Below are 22145 nucleotides of genomic sequence, written 5' to 3'. Positions count from 1 at the left end.
AATATTCACATCATCTAGTTCCACCAGTACCGCCTGGTATTCAGGAATCTCGAGGGAGATAACCCATGGGTACCTTTTTGTTCCAGTACGGTTGGGACTGTATGGGACACTTTCTGTCCCACGGTGAACTCAGGAGCTTCCTGTACAGCGAGTCCAAGAGCTGCCACAGCTCCACGACATCCAGGCCAGCCTTGGCTCACTTCATCTGATTGCTTAGGGAAGCAGCAGCCGCTCGGTTCTGAGCTCTTAATTGCTGTGCTAGAACACGCAGACCAATGCTTTGCCTTTCATGTGAGCATAACTCCAATGGCTTAGTGATATCTGGGAGACCCAGGTTCTTTGTTTAGTTGTGCAGATGCCCTCAGATGCTTCTCTTGTCCAGTTCAACTTGGAAGTCCTTTTGTTTCACGGTTCATAGAAAGGCTTTACTCAAAGTCCATAATTATAAACTCAAAGTCTGCACCAATGTGTCATTCTAAGAAACGCCCAGAGCTCTTTTACCGCTGCAGGTTCTGGTGTCTGGCAAACAGCTTCTTGTCGCTCCATCCCCAGCTCTGGTGCCCTCCGGAGATCTCGAATCCCAGATAAGTCACTTGATGCTGGATCAGCTGGGCTTTCTGTTGGGAAGCTCGATACCCACTGCATCTCACCAAATTTAGCAAACTTGCAGTGCATTGCATACGGTCTTCTTTGGTTTCTGTGGCAGCTCTTTTATCTTGAATGTCACTTCGCCTTGTTTGAATGTTATTATTGCTTGCAATTGTTTTCCTAAGTCTTGTCTCCGTAACGGTTTTGGAGACCCAGGTGTAGATAAGAACTTAGGAATTCCATTTTGTCACTTCACCTTGTTTGAATGTTATTATTGCTTGCACTTGTTTTCCTAAGTCTCGTCTCCGTAACGGTTTTGGAGACCCAGGCGTAGATAAGAACTTAGGAATTCCATTTTGTCACTTCACCTTGTTTGAATGTTATTATTGCTTGCACTTGTTTTCCTAAGTCTCGTCTCCGTAACGGTTTTGGAGACCCAGGTGTAGATAAGAACTTAGGAATTCCATTTTGTCACTTCACCTTGTTTGAATGTTATTATTGCTTGCACTTGTTTTCCTAAGTCTCGTCTCCGTAACGGTTTTGGAGACCCAGGCGTAGATAAGAACTTAGGAATTCCATTTTGTCACTTCACCTTGTTTGAATGTTATTATTGCTTGCACTTGTTTTCCTAAGTCTCGTCTCCGTAACGGTTTTGGAGACCCGGGCTTAGATAAGAACTTAGGAATTCCATTTTGTCACTTCACCTTGTTTGAATGTTATTATTGCTTGCACTTGTTTTCCTAAGTCTCGTCTCCGTAACGGTTTTGGAGACCCAGGTGTAGATAAGAACTTAGGAATTCCATTTTGTCACTTCACCTTGTTTGAATTTTATTATTGCTTGCAATTGTTTTCCTAAGTCTTGTCTCCGTAACGGTTTTGGAGACCCAGGTGTAGATAAGAACTTAGGAATTCCATTTTGTCATTTCACCTTGTTTGAATGTTATTATTGCTTGCAACTGTTTTCCTAAGTCTCGTCTCCGTAACGGTTTTGGAGACCCGGGCTTAGATAAGAACTTAGGAATTCCAATTTGTTTCTCCAGTTTCTATTGGATTGGCTGTTGAAGAAAGCTTTGTCTTCTTGGCCAGTAGCTCCCACCACAGGTACAAAATCTTCATCTAATGGTATCAATTCCTGATTCAAAACCAAAGGAAACGTTCCAGTCTCAACTAAAATCTCAGCTTCTTTTCCATGTTTTCCTCTTCTTTCTCCAGAGTTTCACCACCTCGGAAGCTGAAGGCACATCATCTTCAATTCCACACTCTGTGGGGACACACAGTCTTCTATCTCACTCTCCCCTCTCATCAGGGGAGTTTTCTGTCTTATTCTACATGCTGAACAACATGGTTTCAACTTCTCCTGAGCTTTATTCTGCTCCCTTTTTAACGTGAACACAGCTGGATCCTGGGGTGGCAAGTTAATACCGCATTCTGTCTGCCACTCTGGGTGTTTTTGCAAAGTGAAAAACGTATCAGCGTCCACCACTTGACTGCACTTGCCTTCTCTCTTCAAGAAGAACGTTAACGTGGCATCATTCAGAGTTTCATTCAGAGGCCACTTCTCCTCATCATCTAATTTATACAATGGCGACTGATTATAATATGTCAGCAAGGTTTCTCTATTCACGTTATCACCAGGTGGTTCCCCAATCTCTTTCCTGTGAGCTAACATAAGGTTAGTATGAAGTTAGTTATAACTGACGAGATTCTTACTGTTAATTACTAGTCAAATATAAGCTAAGCACTCTGCTTCTAATCTTCCGGTCTCTTTGTCAGGCAAAACGATTTAAAACTTGAAAAATATCCCCTCATTTTGCAGCTGGTTAGAAAGCATTTACCACGTCATTGGTTAACGATGGGTACGTCTTTGTAACTTAAACACAGTCTACATTAATTTAGCGGCTTCTCTTCAGTCCAGAGAAGGGAGGAGGTTCGGGATGCCGGCAGAGGTGAAGTGTTGTAGGGCGCTTTCCTCAGGATCTCCATAAATAACTGCATAACAGCAAAGCAACTGTCTGGACTTTGGCCTCTCAGCAGGAGGAGCATGAGACAAAAGAGACTTGGGCTTGTAAACCCCCACAGTCTGTGCACCTGCTCTTCACGCATCTTTCACGAGCCTGTTGGTCCACTGGTAATTTTGGGTCTGGGGCCTTCATTGTTTCTTCTTGGATTCTCTCCCTCTGTCTTCCAGGCAGTTTTTTCTCTGTCCTTATCTCGATGTGTCGAAGCATAGAATACAACTAAAGGAATTTAAGTGAGTAAACTTATTCCGCAACAGCCCTCCCTTTCTTTTTATTAAGCATCCTCACTAATGTTTCCAAACGAACTCCTGAAGTCTTCAAGGCCTCTAACGCGTACCCACAGTCTCACATCCGATGTTATTACAAGTCACGCCAGAAGCAGAGCTGACAGAATGGCCACTGGGGCAGAGCCTGATTAAAGGGTCTTGAAAGTAATGGGAGGCCGGAGAATGGAGGACAGGTCAGCTACTTGCACAGGTGGAGATGCTTTCCTCAGGGCCTCTATTAATGCATGCGTATACTCAATGGTATCGTCCACAGAACGGGAGGAGGATGGAGGGGTTGTTGACAGCCGTGCAGTGTTGTATCGTACTTTCTTGAGGTTCTCCAAGAAGATTCTCTGCTTCTCTAACTCTTTGTCCCCCTGAGAAGAGAGGAAGGATGTGTGGGATGTATCCCAGAAAGTGCCACAGAAACAGGGTCACAATCCAAGGTGTTGCTCATCAACAAGAGAAGTATCCCAAAGCCTCCCTCGTGCCATGGTCCCCCATGAAGGGGACCCCTCCCCATGCTCCCCCAGAGCCCAGAACCTCGCAGTCTGAGCTCTCCCCCCACCTCACCTGCTGGGCCTGGACCTTCAGCAGCTGCATCTGGGCACTGAACATGGAAGACAGGGAGGCCTTTTCCTGCTTCAGCTGCTCCTGATCCTGCTTCAGCTGCTGCAGCTGCTGTTTCAGCTGCTCTGGCTGCTGCTTCATCTGCTCCAGCTGCTGCTTCATCTGCTCCTGTTGCTGATTCATCTGCTCCTGCAGCTGCTTCAGCTGTTCCTTCTGCTGCTTCAGCTGCTCCAGCTGTGGCTTCAGCTGCTCCTGCTGCTGCTTCAACTGCTCCTCCTGCTGCTTCAGCTGCTCCTCCTGCTGCTGCAGGACCTGCAGCTTGTCCCAGAACTCTGATTGCATCCTGCGTGCCTCCCCCAGGGCTCGCTCCCCCTCCGCGTGCTTCTGGGCCGAGAGCTGCAAGGCAGAGCGGGTGGGGAGGTTGGGGACAGGGACCCTCTCTGCCCTGGGCGGGGGCTCCTCTGGGCGTCCCCTTGTTCCCCTCCCAGCACAGGATTCACGACTTCAGGAGGGATGTGAGACCCCAGCTGTGCTGCCGGCCCGTGCACGGCTGCGAACCGTGGCGCAGACGCTCTGCTTACCTCCTTCGTGCTTCTGATCATCTCCTGCTGCTTCTGGACATGTCGCACGGCCTCGATCACCTTCTCCTTCTCCAGCTGCATTTCCTGCCAGGCCTCGTCCAGCCTCTGCCTGTCTCTCGCCAGCTGTTCCTCCTTGGCTTTCAGCTCCTGGCGCTGGATCTTCAGCTCTGCCCGCTCCTAGGGTGGGCACGGGGGAAACCGATGCATCACCTGCCCCATCCTGGACACCATCTCCCGTCTTCCCAAGGGGAGGCAGAGCCCCTGTTGAGCTCCTCATGTGGCCGCTTTGGGTGCAGAGCAACAGTCCCCAGTGCTCCAGCAGAGCCCTTACCCACCTGCCTGTGGGGACCAGGGCTGGCAGAGCTGGGACCGGACACACACACACACTCCTTCCCCAGAACGGATGGAACCCCTCACCGTGCTGCACACCCTCAAACACGCTCACTGCACAGCAGTTCCTCGGCACTGGAAATACCCAGCCTGAGTGGTCCTTTGCCACCCTGGCAGCCCTGAAAAATGCAGCTCTGCCACACTGTCTGTGCCACATGTCCCCTCTGGACAGCCCCAGAGGGAGCAGAACCGGCTCCAGACACGTCCCAATGGCACAGGGAGGTTTTGCCTCACCCACCGTGGGGGTTTTCTCTCCCCCGACTCCCAACAGAGGCGGCTGTGCCTGCTCTGGCTGCCCAAACTCCTCACGGGTGAAGGGGAGAGACAGAGGCGACTGACGCTTCAGTCAACAGCTGAAAGAGGCTGGTGGAGCCTGTTCCTGAGACACCCCCATTCTCACCACCCCGAGTGACGTCTTTGTCACAAGAAGGCAGCGCTGAAAGTCTCCCCGTTGAGCAGGACCCACGTGTGAGCCTGCCAGACGCTGCAGGGCCAGACGCCATTCACGGGCTCCAGGCCAGGGACCTCCAGTGGGCCAGAGAAACACCTGGACCCAGCCAGGAGCCTGGCCCGGGCAGAGGACACAGTGTGGGCTCACCTGCTCCAGCAGCCAAGTCTGCTCGCCCAGCCTGGTCTGCGTGTTGGCCACCAGCTCCCGGACACGGCTCTGCTCCTCCTCCATGCTCCTCCTGCACACGTTCTGCAGGTCGCTGGAGAACTTCTCCATCCTCTCAACGACGCTGTCCAGAGACCTGTGCAGAGGAGCCGGGGGAGGGGTCACCCTGGGGGACACACTTTGTCTCACTGCGAAGGAGAGAGGGACATGTGCCGGGCCATGGGCCAGGCAGCCCTGTCCTGAACCTCTCGGGATCAGAGCAGAACAGTAGGAAGATGCAGCTGCTGCTTCGGGGAGCAAGGACAGATACTAAACAACAGCTCAGCATCCCTGGAGGCTCAGCATCCGGGTGGGAGAGAGGATGGCCCCTGTTCCTCCTGTGCTCCGAGCCTGGTTCCCCAGAGGTCAGGGAACACCGCGGCCAGGGATCAACGTGGGGACACGACACGGGCTGTCAGTACCTGGTGTGTGAAATGGTGCCGGTCAGCACATCCATCTCTCTCTCTTTCAGCCACTTGACGTGCTGGAGCTGCTCCTCGTGTTTCTTGCGCAGTTTCTCAACAGACTCCCTGCAGGACACGGGGAAGGAGCCCACCACGGGCTGTTACAAACTGGTGCTCCCCATGACGGGCACCATGGGAGAGGCTCGGTCGTGGGGCTGAGAACCAGGTCCCAGGAGCTGAGCTGGCAGGCTGGTCTGTTAGGGGGCATCCCACAGACAGCCATCCCCATCTGGGATGGACCACATCTGGGGGTTATGGGCTTCTCTACCAAAACCAGATTTCTTATTGACCCAAACTATGTGGACATCAGCAACTCATTGTTCTGAATAAAAGGGATCTGGGGGAGAGAAAACATGGGGTTCAGCATCTTTCAAAATGCAATGCATTCCCTCAGAATGACGTCTCCAGCCAGATCTCCCTGTCTTCACCTGCAAAGCAAATCCCCACTCCAAAAGCCACTGGGCTGCCCTCAACCCAGCGCTTCTGGACTCTCCATTCTCCTTTCACTGTCTCCCCAAACTGTTCCCTGATTCCTTCACCCAGACCGGGGGCACTGGCACCACGTGCCGCTCGTGCCGCTCTCACCTCTGCAGCTCCCGCAGCTGCTGCAGCTCCAGCCGGTGCTGCTCCCACAGCTGCTCCAGGTCCAGCTGGTGCTGCGCCAGCAGCTCTGCCCGATCCCGCGCCGTGTCCTGCCGCTCCTGCCGCAGCTGTGCCGCCAGCTGCTCGTTCTGCCGCCGCAGCATCTCCACCTGCTGCTCATACTTCTCCTTCATTATGTTCACTGAGGTCCTGCCCAGAGAGAGCCCGTGAGGGGTCACAGCACCGAACAAGTGTTGCTTTCCTTGCCGTACCTGGTACTCTGCACCCAAAGGGCACATGGGGATTTAGCAGCAGATCAGTTTTGCTGTGTGTGTGGGGAAACGGAGGCAGGGGCTGCTTCGCTCTCTGCATTCTGAGCCCTGAGCCCTCTGCTGCTGCGCAGTGCGGTGCCCTGACTGGGGACGTGCTGGCAAAGGGACAGGCCCCTCCTCTTGTCACCCACCCAGGGCTGGATTTGGGCCGCGCCCCAGCGCTGTCCCCCCAGGGGAGATGGACGGGGCTGTGGGCAAGGACCTGCTAGAGGAGGGGAGCACAGCCCAGAGCCCGGTACCTGTGGCTGCTCTCCTGGACATCCAGGTGCTCCTGGTGCTGCCGCTGGGCACTCTCCAATAACACTTTCTGCTGCGCCCGCTCCTCCTCCAGCATCTGGACCTGCCGGGACCGGGGAGAAGGTTCTTGTGCTGCCTCGGGGACAGAACCCCCACAGCAGCACTCGGTGGCCGTTGTTGGCATCTCTGCACAGGGAGGTTCCTCCTCTCTCCCATCACCCTGATGCTGTTAGGAGCAGACATGGCCCCTTCTCCTCCCCCTGGGTCACCCATGGGCCCCATCCAGCAGGCGCTGGGGCTCACCTGGCTCTCCAGCTCTGCCACACGTGCCTGGGCGCTCAGCAGCTCTGCCCGACAGTCCAATGCTGCTGTGGAGGCGGCCAGCTGGCTGCAAGATAAAGCACCCGATGTGGTCAAGCCGAGGAGGCCACGAAAGACAAGATCCCTCCACAACACCAGTTCCTGCCTCGCAGGTGAAAGGCAGGATTCAGCCTCTTGGCTGCCGAGGGAGCAAAGACCCCAACAGCTCCATCCCTGGTGCTCCCCTGGCTGCATCCGCCCCCTTCCCCGGGCACCCCCAGCTCACAACCCCTGCCCACCGCTCCAGGCACGGGGGCTGCAATTCCCTTCTGAGCCCCATTGGGACGGCACAAGTCTGAACCTGCCGAGGGGAATGGGACTGTGGGCTGGATCAGTGGGACAAAGACCCGCGGCATTACCCCAACTGGATACGAGAAAGTGCTTAACACGAATTGGGTCAATCTGAGGCAAGCACTGCTGAGAGCTGCTGCTGCAGCAGCCACACGTGGAGCAGACGGGAGCGCTGCGGCCATTGACCGGGCCTTTACCTGCCGGGAGAGCGGGGACCCGGCCCTTCGCCCGCGGTCTCTGAGGGCTCGGCCTTTGTGTCTTGGGCCTCCGAGGGTTTGTTCTTTTTCTCTTGCGCCTCCGAGGGCTCAGCCTTTTTCTCTTCAGTCTCGGAGGGCTTGGTTTTCTTCTCCTGGGTCTCCATGGTCTCGGCCTTTATCTCCTGTGCCTTGGCCTGTTCTTCGGCTCTCCTGCGAGCCAAGGCATCAATCAGCCAGTCCATCGGGTCGGGTTTAGGCGCTGCCTCCTCTGCAGCCCTGGACTGGCTGGTGGGATCCGTGAAATCCTCATCCTCCCAGCTCAGCCAGTCGTCTTCGGCCCTTCTCCTCCGCACGGGGTTCCGTCTGCGGGGAGGACGAGGTGTGGAGCGGGGCTCTGGGTTTGTTTCGCTGCTGCTGTTGGCAGAAAACCTGAGGAAGGAGAAGCAGTTGCAGACCTGCCTGCGAGGGGACCCGGGGACCTGCCTGCTCCGCCTCAGGGACAGCGACGCTCCAGACACACGCACAGCACCGTACCTCACCAACTGCCCCACCGCCGGCTGGACCGCGGGCCTGGAGCCCATCGAGGGCTGGTACTCTCCGAAGACAAGCTCCTTCTTGTCCCCGCGCCCTTCCTCCTCTGTTCAGACAGGGAGCCTTGAGTCAGCGCCCAGAGGAGCAGCTGCTGCAAAGACACCAGCCCTCCCCTCCTCCTCCTCCTCCTCCCAGGCTGCCTCGAGGGCAGAGCACAACCCTTGTGCATGAGCCGCCTTCCGCCCCGCTGACCCAGAGCCCCTTGACCGCCCTGCTCAGCCCGACACAAAGGGCATTTCCCCTGCAAGGCCACGAGAAATCCAGCTCGCTAGCCCAAGCCAATGCTGTCGCCTCTGCAGACCTGCCCAACGTCCCTGGCTGGGCTCACCTGGCTGCTTCTGGGACTTTTTATCCACTTTGCACTCCCTATGCTCTCCCGTACCTGGCTTTTCCAGGACTTTGGCCGCGGAGCCTCGTCCGAACAAGCCGTCCAGCGTGGAGCGCGCTGGCCGGAGCTCCTCTCTGTGGGGACACGGTGGCAGATGTTTTCTCCCAGAGGCAGGGCTGTCCCTCCTCACACAGCCTGGCCAGGCTGCTCTGGCTCTTCTCTGCCAAACCAGCTGCTCTTGCCCCTTGCTGGGACCCACGGGCAGAAGCTCCGGCATCCCCCCCCAGCACAGTGGCACCAGCTCAACACAGAGCCCACCCCCTGCGTTACTGCCATCGCCTCCTCACTACCCTTACTCTTTTTTTGGGCCTTTGCCACGTCTTAGCACATCCAAGAGGTCGTCGTCTTCAGCATCTTCAAACATCGACGTCTTCCTCCTCTGGACCGGGGCCACAGTGCGCAGGGGCGTCTGGCGTGGGGGCAGCTCTGGGGATGGGATCACCCGTGGGAGGAGGTTTGAGCAGGGTGGGGTTTGTTTTTTTAAACAACAAGAGATCAAAGCAGCCCTGCCTGCTCTTCTCTCCCTGGACCATTTACAAAGTCCTTTTTCAATGTCTTTTCCGTGACTGAACCTCACAGCAAGTGACAAAGCGGCAACGCGCCACTGCTGCTCTGTGCCCCTGCATCCACTGCTGGGACATGGCTGGGGGTCACTGACACTGGGGTTTCCAGCTCCGGCAACACCAGGAGCTTCTTGAGCTTTGCAAGTTTCCAATCAGATTGTTCCAGCCCCTCTTCACCCAAAGGCCCTGCTCTAAACACACCCTGGCCCTTGCCCCAACCCACCGGCTGCTACTGGTGTCCAGAGTGGATTTATCGGGGCAAAGGCCATTTGAGGTGACTATCAGATCCATGAGCGTCCCCGCTGCAGGAACAAGAGGGGCGAGTGCCTGTAACACTGCCCAGTGCAGCCGGGACCCACACAGATGTGCCCTGCTGGGCTTTGCCGTGGACCGGGGATGCTACAGCCACCCAAATCCTGACCACGAAAACTTGTTGTCCTTTGGCACGGTGCACAACAGGCCGGGTGAGGCCCAAGGGAAGATCTGAGCCTCCCTTCCCGGAAAGGAAAGGCCAGTTCTGTAACCTGGGGCACTCCCTGAGCTGTGGCACAACCAATCCCGTTATCAGGCTGCTCTAGAAATGACCGCACTGCTTGATCAGAGGTGGGACTGGGTGGCTTTCCATTTCATCAGCTGGGACCTCACACAAACTCAGCCAGGCTGCCGATTCCTTTCCTACAAGGAGGAGGCATCCAGCAACCTGCTTACCTTTCCTGCTGCTCTGTTCTGCTGTTGTCTCAGAGCTGCTTTCAGTGCCACGTTTCACGGGCATCTTCTGTAGGCCAGCACTGGGTTTCGATGTCCTCAGGAAATCCCAGTCCCCGTCGTCCTTGTCCTGGAAAGCAAGAGGATGAGGACGGGCACAGGGCGAGCGCAGCAGATGCCTCAGCACTGCTTCTCCCTTGGGAGGCTGGTGCTGGGGGCCGCGGCTGCAGCGCACGGGGGCTGAGACGGGGGGATTTCGGTACTTGAAACGCTCTGAGCCCTGAGTCCTGTGCTGAGATCCTGCTGCTGCCTCTGGGAGAAGTGTCAGGAACACCCAAGGCCATTGCTTTGGGTGAGGGCTCTTCCTACGATGCTGGAGCCGAAGCGCACCCAGGAAGGCTGGGCTGCAGCAGCGGGTGCCCCCGGGCTTTGCTCCATCCTCGGTACCTGGAAGCCCGTCTCCCACCAGCCACCCACTCCCCTCTCCTGGCTTTTTGCCCCTGCCAGTGATGCCAGAGAGCTCAGCCCCAGCCCTCAGGACATCCAGGCTCTCTCCCCACGTTTGGGCTCACCCCTGCAGCTGCCTTGTTCTCTCCAGGGACGTTGCAAATCTCTGGAAGCAACCTGTCGGGGCAGGGAGCGGGTGCAGAAGCTGAGGAGGGGGCAGGTCAGGAGGACGTGGGGAGCACGCAGAGATCTGAAAGGCACTCACTCCTTGGTGACCCGCGCGCTGGTCTTCAAGGCTCTCCCACCGGCTGTAAAACGGGGTTCAACTGGAAACACACAGGGAGAGATCAGGATGATGGACACGGGCATAGCCCTGGCCTGAGCACTCCACGGGGGGATTTGCCGGCTTGTCATGGACCACAGAGGCTTTTAATCAGGGACAAACTTCCCCTCCCCAGACCGACGGCCAACCTATTGAGTGGCCTCTGGCTCTGGGAACCCGGCTCTCCCCTCTGCTCCCTGCTGCCTCCCCCTCACAACTGGAGCCCCTCGCGCATCAAGGGCTGTTGCACCAGCAGCTCCTGCTCCCAGGAAGGGAGGACCAGGACCAGGATGCTGCCCTTGCAGCAGCAAAGAAGTTTCATTTTACCATCATATCTCCAAAGGTCCTCAAGGAGGTCATCAACAGAGCCTGAAACAAGACAAATTCAAGGTGCTGAGGCAGGTGAGCTCATCGAGCTGGTGCAGAGAAGCTCCCAGTGTCAGGGGCAGCAAGAGGCCTCTAAACCAGCAGTTAGGGAGCAGGGGTGGGGAAGAACTGAAATAAATGCATATATTCTCCCCCAGATTTGGGAAAACCCACAACCACAGAATACAGGAACCCAGGAAGTAAATCCCTTTGATCGGAGAGGCAGGTGAGTATATTTGAGTCAGGAACGACACGATGCCCTGAGCTGCACCTTCCACACAAGGATGGTGACCATTGCGGTAGCCAGGGCTGCCACCTCACCCCAGTGTCCCCCTCCTCCGCCCCAGGCATTCCCAGCAGACCAAAGCACCTGCGCACAGTGAAAGGAGACCAGGCCAGCGCACTTACCACTTAAACCTCTCTTGGCTTGCGTAGCCTGTGGAGAAAGACAAATTCCCTCATTAGAAAACCAAGCCAGTCTGAGCTGGACTGTCTCAGCACACTCAAGCCAGAGGCAGGTTTCTCCCGAGAACCCCAGCAGCACCAGCGACGCCCTCGTCCCGCCCGCACTGCTTGGGAAATGGCAGCTGAAAGCCCGGGGGAGCGGAGAGATGTGACCCCTTCAGTGACACCAGGGGGCTCAGCCCCTCCTGCCTGCCAGCTGGGCAGAAGCCCCCAGCCCTCAGGATGGCTCCTGCCTCCCAACCAGTGCCAGAGCAGCACTGAGCATTTCCCGGGCCTGCCTGAGCACCCGTCACACTCACCATCGCAAGAGCCGGGCTTTCCCTTGCTCCAGAGGGTGTCTCCGCAGATTCCTCCGATGTCAACCCCCAGGGGGGGACCGAAGATCCTTGGTCACGTCCACACTCTGACCTGCAGGGACAGGAGGATTTCCCCACTTGCTGTTCAACCTGCGTCCCTCTGCCACCCCCCCGGCTGGCTCCCTGCTGCTCGGACCTCTCCAAGCCCCTCAAAAACCAGGCTCCAGCTCAGCCTTAAACACACCCGGAATCACAGAATCACAGAAGTATTCTGGTTGGAAAAGACCCTCAAGATCATCGAGTCCAACCATAAACCTCACACTACCAAGTCCACCACTACCCCATGTCAAACCCCTCCAGGGATGGGAACTCCTCCACTGCCCTGGGCAGCCTGTTCCAATGCCCCACAGCCCTTTGGGGAAGAAATTGTTCCCCAGATCAAACCTCAACCTCCCCTGGCGCAACTTGAGGCCGTTTCCTCTGCTCCTGGCGCTTGTTCCTGGGGAGCAGAGCCCGACTCTCCCTGGCTCCAAGCTCCTTTCAGACAGTTCAGAGATCAGAAGGTCTCCCCTCAGCTCCTGTTCTCCAGCTGAACCCCCCAGGTCCCTCAGCCGCTCCCATCACACTTGTGCTCCAGCCCCTCACCAGCTCTCTTGCTCTTCTCTGCACACTCTCCAGTAGCTCAAGGCGTCAACCGAAGTCTCCAAATGCACCTCCCGCGATGCTGCAGGACGGAGCAGCCGCCGCGGCACCAACCGCAGCGACCGCACCAACCGCGCAAACGGCACCGACCGCACCAACCGCCGCCGCTCCGCGTCCCGTGGCCGCGACACGGGGCGCCCTCGCGCCCCCGGCCCCCAGCGCGCGCGGGCCTGGTGGCCACGGCCGCGGCGTCCCGGCCCCCGGGCTCACGGCAGCCCCGGCCCCGCCCGCAGCAGCCCCGCCAGGCCCCTCCCGGCCTTTCCCGGTCCCGCCCGACCCTTCCCAGCGGGCCCGGGGCAGGACCCGGGGCTCCAGCCCCGGCGGCTCCGCTGCCCCCGTGGGAGTTTCAAACCTCTTTGGAAAGCCCACACACCTCATGGCTTAAAACCTTGAAACCTTCTGCATGGGCTTTGTCAAGCCTGCTGTCTAAGTGTGTCTACTCTAGTGCAGAGCAGCTGCTAAGCCTGGAGAGAACCATGGAATTTCACTTCGAGTGGAGAAGTCCTACACTGTCAAAATAAACTCACATAGCTGGAAAGGATGGGGGTCCCCGAGTTCATACATCTTCTCCCATGTTTGCTCTGCCCGATTTCAGAGCGGGAAAACAGTGTCCTTTCCTTCTGGGTGTCTCCCTACTGCCTGTCAGGCACCTGGCAGGATGCAGAGCCACCTTCAAGATGCTGATTCAGATGGCCCAGAACACCCAGCAGCAGCTCTTCCTTCGGTTTTCTCCTCGGTGCTTTTCTGCCATGCCCAGGAGGGGGTGCTCTCAGACAACTTAAAACGGGCTTTGGACACCCTCATAAAAACAACCACAACGAACTCCAGGGTGCACTGAAAAAAGCCCTGAGACAGCCTCTGAGGAGCTGCTACGGTCTGGAGCTGCTGGTGCCCACCAGCTGGGATGTTGCTTCTTCCCCACGAGGGTGGATGGGAACTGCTCATCCTCCAGATGATCAGAAATTTCAGTCTGGTCATTGGACATGGTGAAGGCTCATCAAACACCAGAGAACTGGGTACAGCCCAAACCCCTCTCCATTCTCTCTTTTCCTACCAGATGCTATGGGGTTTGCAAAGGGACCTGCCCAGTACCTGGCATCACAGCCCCGACTCGCTCCTGCCTGCCTGCTGCTGGCAACAAACCCTCCCTGGAGTGACCCCAACCTGGCCTGAGCCTGGGAAGCCTCATCCTGACACCGAATGTTGGGGATTTGTCCCATCCAGCCCCTGCAGAACCACACAGCCCCATGGCCAACAGGACCAGGGCAGTGACTGACCCATGGACTGGGCACTGGGGAGGCCAAACTGCATATCCTGGGGGCAGGTTTGGGCCCCTCACGCCAAGAAATCCATTGAGGTGCTGGAGCGAGTTGAGAGAAGGGAACGGAGCTGGTGAGGGGCTGGAGCACAAGTGTGATGGGAACGGTTGACAGCCCTGGGGGGGTCAGCTGGAGAACAGCAGCTGAGGGGAGACCTTCTGATCTCTGAACTGCCTAAAAGGACCTTGGAGCCAGGGGGTGTCAGGCTCTGCTCCCCAGGAACAAGTGACAGGACCAGAGGAAATGGCCTCAAGTTGCGCCAGAGGAGGTTAAGGTTGGATCCTGGGAACTGCTTAAGAGAAAAGGTTGTCAGGCATTGGGACACCAACCCCTCTGGCTGCCATTTTCCCAAGCAGCTCCCTTGAGCCTTATTCTGGGAAACACAGCACAGAAACCCAGCAGTGTCAGCAGAAAAGGTTGCTGGGGTTATGGATTTGGGGCCCTTCAGGAAAATGGGATTTTCCCCATGGTTTTTGCTGCTAGATTGTGCTGCCGTTTGGGTGTTTTCCTCCAAGACCCATCTCCTGGAGGGCTGGGATGGCAAAGGAGTTGCTGCCTTTAACAGGAATAAGTGCAGGTCAGCTTCTAGCTCTGCAACAACACATCCTGGAGCAGTACGGAAGGGAAAGGCTCAATGAAAGGAGCACTGAATACTTGATCTGGGTTCATTTAATGATTTTCTCAGGGAAGGATAAGCCCAGTCCTTTCAGTCAGCGCAGAGCTGAGCACCTCGAGGGGAGGCCCGGCTCTAGTAAATGCCGTAGGTGGGCTCCTTGGTGTCTCGGTACCTGTCCAGGTACCTCAAGGGCTGGTGGCGCGGGAACTTCACCTGGGGAGGATGGTAAACGGGCGGCCGCACAAATTCAAACACGGGCTCTCTCATATCTGTAAAGGGGTGACACAGAGTGATAGTGAGACAGTGCAGATCCGAACCCCAGGGCCCCCCGTCACTAACAAGGGCCCCCCCACACACCCACCAGGGCTGGCTGAGCATGCCCTGGTGAAGGCTCTCAGTGTTATTTGAAAATGCTCATTCAAAATGGCCTTTTAAGAGGTTGTTTCCTCAGACTGCTGTTAGTTTGGGGAAAGATGGCTCCATAAGCGCCCAGTCTGTGCTGTAACAGCTCCCAGACAAGTACCAGGACCAAGCAGGAGCCCACGGGCACAGCTCGTTCACCGGCCCTGTGCCTCACCCCAGGGCTGGGTCACGGCTCCCCCAGCCTCCCGCACAGCCATTTCTTACTGAGAAGCTGATGGAAGACGCAGGTAACGGAGCTGTCCCACTGGCACTGGAAAAACGCCAGCCCTGCCGGGGTCATGGCATCCTCGTGCTTTCTGTAGAAGTCAAACGTGCTAAAGGTTCGCATCTTGAGGCTGTGGCTGGAAACAATACAAGCACAAGAGCTGAGTTGATTCTCTTTTCTTGCAGCACTCTAGCAGGCAACTACTTCCCCACAGCACCCCAGAGGCTATAAAACAGAGGTGGAAAAGGAAGGCACGTCAAAAATTCTCCCAGTTTCACCAGCTCTCTGCACATTTCTGCTCCAGGCAGGAAAAAACCACTTTCTTAACAGCCTGGTTTAAAGCAACAGGACAGCACAGTGCTTGCAGGGCTGGGATTGTGGCTCCAGGCGACACACAAACTCAGAGCAGCCCTGAACAGCCCTGCAGACTAAAACGAACTTGCTCTCCTCCAGCAGTAACAACCATGTCATCAGAACATGCAAGAACAGCCTGGCCAAGAGAGTGTGAACCACCAGCAAAAGCCTCAATTACCAGGGTGTGGGCCGAACATCCTCGCTGAAATCGATGCGGTGGTCTTGCTTGAAGAGCAGGAAGATGAAGCGATGGTAGCCAGTGCCCATGGCGGGGAAGGGGGGCAGGTAATGGCAGATCTCCTTACCCGCCTGGATGTCGTTGCCTGGGATGTTGGTCCTGAACACATACAAGTTTACTTCACTATGTATCCATTCATTTCCCCCCGTTAGGGCCGGCAGATTCCCCCAGGATTGCACATCACTCTGGGCTACATTGTGACATAACCTACACCCTGTCTGACAAGCAAACAGACAGCAGAGGCTGTTTTCACTGGAAGAAAAATCACACTCAGTGTTTTGAAAGCCAAACAGCAGCAACACCTGAACTCCTGCATCTTTAGCAGGACCCAGAACATGGGTGTGAAGAAGCTACTGGCAGGAGCACCAGAGAACCCACAGAACCGTCTCAGCAAATCCTTATTCCGAGCTCTGTTGAAGGAGTTTCTGCCCACTCTGCCGGGGCTTTCCCCGAGCCCAGCAGTGCGGCTCTGCCGTTCGGTACTCACACCAGCCAGTGCAGGTACTCCGAGTGCGTGTCTCTTAAATGTCCATCTGCAACAGAGAAAGGTGACTTCATGATAGGATCATAGAATCGTTTGGGTCGGAAGAGACCCTCAAGATCATCGAGTCCAACCATAACCCAACTCTGGCACTAACCCATGTCCACAAGAACCTCCTCTACACTCCTCCTGGGATGGTGACTCCACCACTGCCCTGGGCAACTTGTTCCAGTATTGTACAACCCTCTCCATGAATAAGTGTTTCCTAATATCCAATCTGAACCTCCCCTGGCACAACTTGAGGCTGGTGAGAACCCCCAGACCCACTTCAAACCAACGGGGCAGCTCAAGACCACCCAGCAATCCTTTCCTAGCAGAAAAGTAGCTCATTCTTATACGAATGAGCTTAAAATGAGGAGCAAAGAACTCAACAGATGTAATTCCAAGATTAGAGGGACTTCTTGGTCAGTTGCTTCACTGTGCCTCGGTTTCCCAGAGCGAGCAGTGGCAGCTAATGCACCTGCCAGGCAGACTGCTGAGGGAGAGGAGTCTGGGGGGAAACAAAGGCCAGGAGTCAGGGAATTGCTTCCACTACACCGCGACACCGGTCCTGTCTCATCTCTCAACTGCTAGAGGTTTGGGGAGGCTACAATCTCTCCTGCATATATAACACATCCCTACTCAGAAGTTATGGCATCATCTCTGCCTGTGCAGCCAAAAGAAAGAGGAGCGAACCAACAGCAGAGGGAAACAATCCTGTTTAAATGTGTTCTTTGTAAAGAACCTGCTACTCACCTGGATTTGTGAGCAACAAAGTCCACAGGGTGCCTTTATCTGCCTCGTATGACACTGCAGGGGGACTGGAAGCCTAAATGAGCAACACAAACAGAATGTTAGTCACTGGAACAACAGGTTCCATTAAGGAACCATTAAGGTAATGATTTCCACAGCAAAGAACACAAACTGGTCACGGGTATGGCCAGGACACAGCACAGACCAGGCAGGGCCATGACACCAAGTCATCCAGCTCCACCTGAGAGCCCCCAGAGCCTTAATAAACATCCGCCTGCTGACAGACAACCATCCTGCTGCAAAGCTCTGTCTTTATCACATCCAAGAAACGTTTTGATCATCACAGAGGAAATACCCTTCTAAACAAAATCTCCTGGGGCGGACAAGGCCCATCAGGAGAGTCTGAGAAAACCACAGAGGCTTCCCGTGGGGCCAAGGCTGTGCCCAGCTCCCCCCACACACCTCTGACGGAGTCACCATGTTCCCATAGTAGACCGGCATGACGTGCTCATCTTCTTGGCTGTATTCCACCCTCAAGGTGACCCAGGGGGTGAACGTGGCCCCTCGGAACAAATCACGAAACACCCCGCAGTGCTCGGCCACGCGCTGCTTGTGGAACGGGCCGCTGCTCTTCTCCCACTCAGCTCTGACCTTGTCGAGGGGGATCAGCGCTGCAAGGAGAGGGAAACACTGGAGGTGACACTGGGGAACCCAGCACAGCCGGGGCAGGAAGGGGGTGGCGGAGCACAGACCAGTCCGGAGCCGCGCTGCTCTTTCCATCTCGGCATTCTGGCGGTTCTCCCTCAGGATCTTCTTTCTTGCCTTGATTTCCTTTGCCCGCAGCAGCTTCTCATGCGGGAGGCTGATGTCGGTCTTCGGCTCTTCAGACAGGGGTGAAAAAATCACATACATGAAAAATTCAAATACCCAAAGTACCCAAAACCAAAACACCTGCAGAGCATTAGAGAGGCTGTGAAAGAGACGCAAACTCCAAGACAGTAGAGACTCGATTCTATCACCTCTGCCTTCCCTCTGCACCTCCACGCGTCTGCCGCCTCCTCTCCCCCAGCTCATCGCACCCCCAGACCCAGCGGTTTTCCAGCCGAGGAGCAGCTCTGGTCTCTGCGGCTGCTGTGCAAACTGGATTATTTGCTGCAGGTGGTCTAAAGCTCTGGTTCCTCTGACACTACTGGGCTTAGGACGAGAGGAAATGGCCTCAAGTAGCCCCAGGGGAGGATAGGGTTGGATCCTGGGAACAATTTCTTCCCCGAAAGGGCTGTCAGGCATTGAAACAGGCTGCCCAGGGCAGTGGTGGACAGATGCAGGGATGAGGTTCTCAGACACATGGGTCAGTGCCAGGGGTGGGTTATGGTTGGTCTTGATGGCCTTGAGGGTTTTTTCCAACCAAATGATTCCATGATTCCAAGGAATCACTTCTCTACTCTGCTCCACGTCTCTTGGCAGGTCCCGGCCAGCCTCCCTCCTCCCAGAAAACTGCCATCCGGTTCTGTGAAACATTTGCACTCTGCAAACTTCTACATCAGAAAAGGGCCCATCTTGTGCCAAAGCCCCTCATCAGCTCTTTGGGGCAAAATGCAGCCCCAGCAACAGCCTTCTTGACCTCCAGCAGCAAAACCCCGCATAGTGCAGCTCCTTGGGCGAGTACCTGGCTTGGGGCTGCTGTGCTGCCGGACCGTCTGCCACCAGTGCGGCTTCCTGCTCTCCTTCTCCGCCAGCCTCAAGTACCGACTGAAACTGCGGTATTTTTCCAGCACTTCTAAGTTGCTGACGTCAATATCCTCATTGGGCATCGGCCCCAGCGGGGCTGCCCGCTTGCAGAGTGCAGCTGAGAATGGAAAGTGAAGAAAAGTTGCTAAATTAATGTACTGTGATTAACTTACAAAAAACGCACCCATCCTTAACCAATGACACGGTAAATGCTTTCTGAGCACCTGCAAAACGAGGGGAGGATAATCCACAGAATCTCAGAATGTCAGGGATTGGAAGGGACCTGGAAAGCTCATCCAGTGCAATCCCCCCGCCAGATGAGGTTCCACAGGAAGGGGTCCAGGCAGGTTTGAATGTCTGCAGAGAAGGAGACTCCACAACCTCCCTGGGCAGCCTGGGCCGGGCTCTGCCACCCTCACTGAAAAGAAGTTTCTTCTCATATTTAAGCAGAACCTCCTGTGTTCCAGTTTGTACCCAATGCCCCTTGTCCTATCACTGGTTGTCACCGAGAAAAGCCTGGCTCCATCCTCCTGACACTCACCCTTTCCATATTGATGACCATGAATGAGCCACCCCTCAGTCTCCTCTTCTCCAGTTCCAGAGCCCCAGCTCCCTCAGCCTTTCCTCACACGGGAGATGCTCCACTCCCTTCAGCATCTTTGTTGCCCTGCGCTGGACTCTCTCCAGCAGTTCCCTGTCCTTCTGGAACTGAGAGGCCACAACTGGACACAATATTCCAGGTGTGGTCTCCCCAGGGCAGAGTAGAGGGGCAGGAGAACCTCTCTGACCTACTGACCACCCCCTTCTAATCCACCCCAGGTACCATTGGCCTTCCTGGCCACAAGGGTCCAGTGCTGGCTCATGCTCATCCTGCTGTCCCCAGGACCCCCAGGTCCGTTTTCCCTACACTGCTCTCTAATAGGTCATTCCCCAACTTAGACTGGAACCTGGGGTTGTTCCCGCCCAGATGCAAGACTCTACTAGTGTCCCCCAGCGCTGATGAAATAAAGAATGCCGCCGAACAGTAGCATTGCCTCTGCTGTTCAGTCCATCTCTTCGTTTCCAGAGAGTTCCCGCTTTCTCCAGAGCGCAAGAGACGAGGCCGAGAGAGCCCGGGAAGAGCCGGAGCCACCCCCGCCTCCCCGAGCCGGCCACGCCAGGAATTCAGCCGCCCGAGCGCTCTCCCCGCCACGCCGCAAGCGGCTCCCGCTGCCCGCGCAGGGGAACCGGGGCTCCCCGGCCCGGGACTCACCGGCCGTGCCGAACGCCCGCCCGCTCCGGACGCCGCTCAGCGCGGCACTCAGCAGGGGCACCGCCATGCTGCGCGCCGCCCGCACTGGAAGGACCCCGTTCCCATAGCGACGGGGGCTGCGCCGCGCGGAGTCCGGTCTGCAAGGCCCCGCAGCCGTAGCAACGGGTCTGTCTACCGCAGCGCCGGGCTGGGAATGCCCCCCTGCCGCGGCAACGGGGCTGTTTAGTGCGGAGCCTGCCTAGAAACGTCCCCACAGCCCCGCGGGACGGGCTCTGCCCTCCCCGGGAACCCCTCCCCATCGCCGGCCTTGCTGCTCCGACCGGGCAGAGCCCGCGGAAGGCACCGGAGAGGCCCCGCTGTCACCCCGGGGTACCCGGACGGGAGGTGAAGCCCAGCACAAGAGCCAGGGGTTTTTGAGAAATCGGCCCACAAAGGAAAAGCTGCGGTTGCCTGTGGGCTGTGGAACATCCTGGGGGTGCTGGGGAACCGCAGGGCAGAGTCACAGAATCCCAGCCTGGTGGGGCTGAAGGGACCTCTGCAGATCCCCCAGTCCAAGCCCTGCTCACGCGGGGTCACAGAGCAGATCACACAGGGAAATGCGTGGGGAGGAAAAAACAGCCTGGGCACGTTGCTTGGGATTGTTGTTTTCTGGAAGACAGCCTTTAAAAACCAGAAGAACATCGCGGAACAATCTCCAGACCCAAGGACCCGGGGCAACTGATTTCTGCCCTCAAATTCTGGCTCCATCCTTCCAGGTCAAACTGGCAGTTTCTCCAACCACCGCGTGTGGTTTTCGGCTCCAGAGAAGGACGAGTATTTCCTTCCCAGCTCCATCAGCAAAGCAGTGCCACACGCGGATTCACGTGCACAAACTGTCACAGAAATGTTCTTGGCCCCAGGTTTCCGGTATCAGAGTCTCAGACGTTTGCACTTTAAAAAATACTTTAATTATGAGATAAAAAACAACTTAAAAGGTACAGCAGAGAAACAGGCCAGACTGGGGGCCGCTCATGGAGGGGGAACACAAGGCAAAAGAGACTTGGGCTTTTAAACCCATTGCTCTAAGAAAGCCTCTCAGAAATGGTGGTCAGGAGCAGGGAGGACGGCCGGGACGCTGGGAGAGGTGAAGCGCAGTAGGGCACTTTCCTCGGGATCGCCAGAAATAACTGCGTAACCTCAAAGAAATCGTGGTGCGGAGAAGGGCAGAAGGACGGATGGGATGCTGACAGACGTGAAGTGGTGTATGGCGCTTTCTTCAGGGACGCCAAGAGGATCTTCTCCTTTTCTAAGACATCATCCCCCTGAGAAGAGAGGAAGGATGGGTGGGAATGATCCCAGGCAGTGCCACAGAAACAGGGCCACAGTCCAGGGTGTCACTCACCAAAGCCTCCCTCCTTCCATGTCCCCCATGAAGGGGACCCCTCCCCATGCTCCTCCAGAGCCCAGACCCTCGCAGTCTGAGCAAGACCCGCAGGGGAAGCCTCCAAGAGCGTCCCTGTCTGGGGAAAGAGCCAGCAGGGACCTGAGGGCACAGGATGGGGACACCACAAAGCCAGGGCAAACGGGCTTTAACTCACCTGCCTCTCCCTTCCTGCCCCCTCCGGGCACTGCCCTGGCTCAGAGAGTTCCGCTGAGCCCCTGCAGAGGACGCGGAGGCCAGCTCACACCTGAGGTTTATATACAGGGGCACTAAACCAGCCCCAGGACCATCCCAAGCCTCCGGACACACTGGTACAAGTGCAGCTGCCTCCCGGCAAGTCCCTTCCCACCTGCAGCGCGTGGAAGCCTCACCCAGGGTGCTGGAGAGACCATCGGTCAGGGCACTGAGGTCCTGAGCTGCGGTCAGTGGTGTCACAGGGTGGTTGGGCAGCTCCTGGCGGGGCTGTTCACTCCATCTCCTCTGGTGAGCCGTGCTCAGCCGCTGCTGCGCGGTCTCTGGGAGAAAGGGAGAGAGAGAAGCTGTCAGAAAAGCTTCAGGCCTTGGGCACTGCGGCCCCAGACCCAGTGGGGAGGGTGAGGGGACACTTCCCTGATGCAGACGCTGCTGCTGCTGCTTCAGCTGCTCCTGCTGCTGCTGCAGAACCTGCTCCTCGTGTGGCCACTTTGTGTGCAGAGCACCAGCCCCCGGTTCTGCAGGTCGCTGCACAAGTTCTCCATGTTCTCGATGAAGACCCAACGACCTTGGTCAACTGATTTCTGCCCTCAAATAGTGGCTCCATCATTCCAGGTCAAATTTCCAGTTTCTGCCACCACCACATGTTCGTTTTCACATCAAATCTCCATAACGAACACTTGCAAAATGCTTTGAGATAGTGCCACAAAAATAGGAGCAGTTGAAAGAGGGCAGAACATCTACTATTA

At 56.4% G+C, this 22145-nt stretch overlaps 2 protein-coding genes across 5 annotated transcripts; both read right to left on the bottom strand.

Annotated features, from left to right (window-relative positions):
- Nucleotides 1–1933: 1933 nt before the first annotated feature.
- On the bottom strand, nt 1934–11965 carry LOC136109465 (fas-binding factor 1 homolog). 4 transcript variants are annotated; one of them, XM_071816300.1, is made up of 18 exons: nt 11678–11964; nt 11322–11349; nt 10875–10916; nt 10491–10551; nt 10351–10402; nt 9782–9908; nt 8807–8936; nt 8505–8584; nt 8066–8168; nt 7532–7945; nt 6987–7071; nt 6686–6786; nt 6118–6324; nt 5491–5598; nt 5012–5165; nt 4024–4200; nt 3446–3838; nt 1934–3249 (listed from the first exon to the last, which is right to left on the bottom strand). In XM_071816300.1, the coding sequence occupies exons 1-18, from the start codon at nt 11678–11680 to the stop codon at nt 3022–3024; spliced, it is 2493 nt and encodes an 830-aa protein (XP_071672401.1). In that variant the 5' UTR covers nt 11681–11964; the 3' UTR covers nt 1934–3021. The 4 variants fall into 4 exon arrangements, with proteins under 4 accessions (XP_071672401.1, XP_071672400.1, XP_071672398.1 ...); XM_071816299.1 differs by having other exon boundaries at nt 7532–7960; nt 11678–11963; XM_071816297.1 differs by having other exon boundaries at nt 7532–8168; nt 11678–11965.
- A 2381-nt stretch (nt 11966–14346) lies between these two features.
- On the bottom strand, nt 14347–19920 carry LOC136109769 (large ribosomal subunit protein mL38-like). The gene is made up of 9 exons (XM_065852677.2): nt 19785–19920; nt 18471–18650; nt 17557–17685; nt 17267–17475; nt 16808–16880; nt 16019–16064; nt 15472–15630; nt 14939–15075; nt 14347–14580 (listed from the first exon to the last, which is right to left on the bottom strand). The coding sequence occupies exons 1-9, from the start codon at nt 19849–19851 to the stop codon at nt 14444–14446; spliced, it is 1137 nt and encodes a 378-aa protein (XP_065708749.1). The 5' UTR covers nt 19852–19920; the 3' UTR covers nt 14347–14443.
- Nucleotides 19921–22145: the final 2225 nt, after the last annotated feature.

Source organism: Patagioenas fasciata, chromosome 18, assembly GCF_037038585.1.
Source record: "Patagioenas fasciata isolate bPatFas1 chromosome 18, bPatFas1.hap1, whole genome shotgun sequence".
NCBI lineage: Eukaryota > Metazoa > Chordata > Aves > Columbiformes > Columbidae > Patagioenas > Patagioenas fasciata.
Note: the sequence above shows the minus strand (reverse complement) of the source record. Positions and strands in the feature narration are given on the sequence as shown.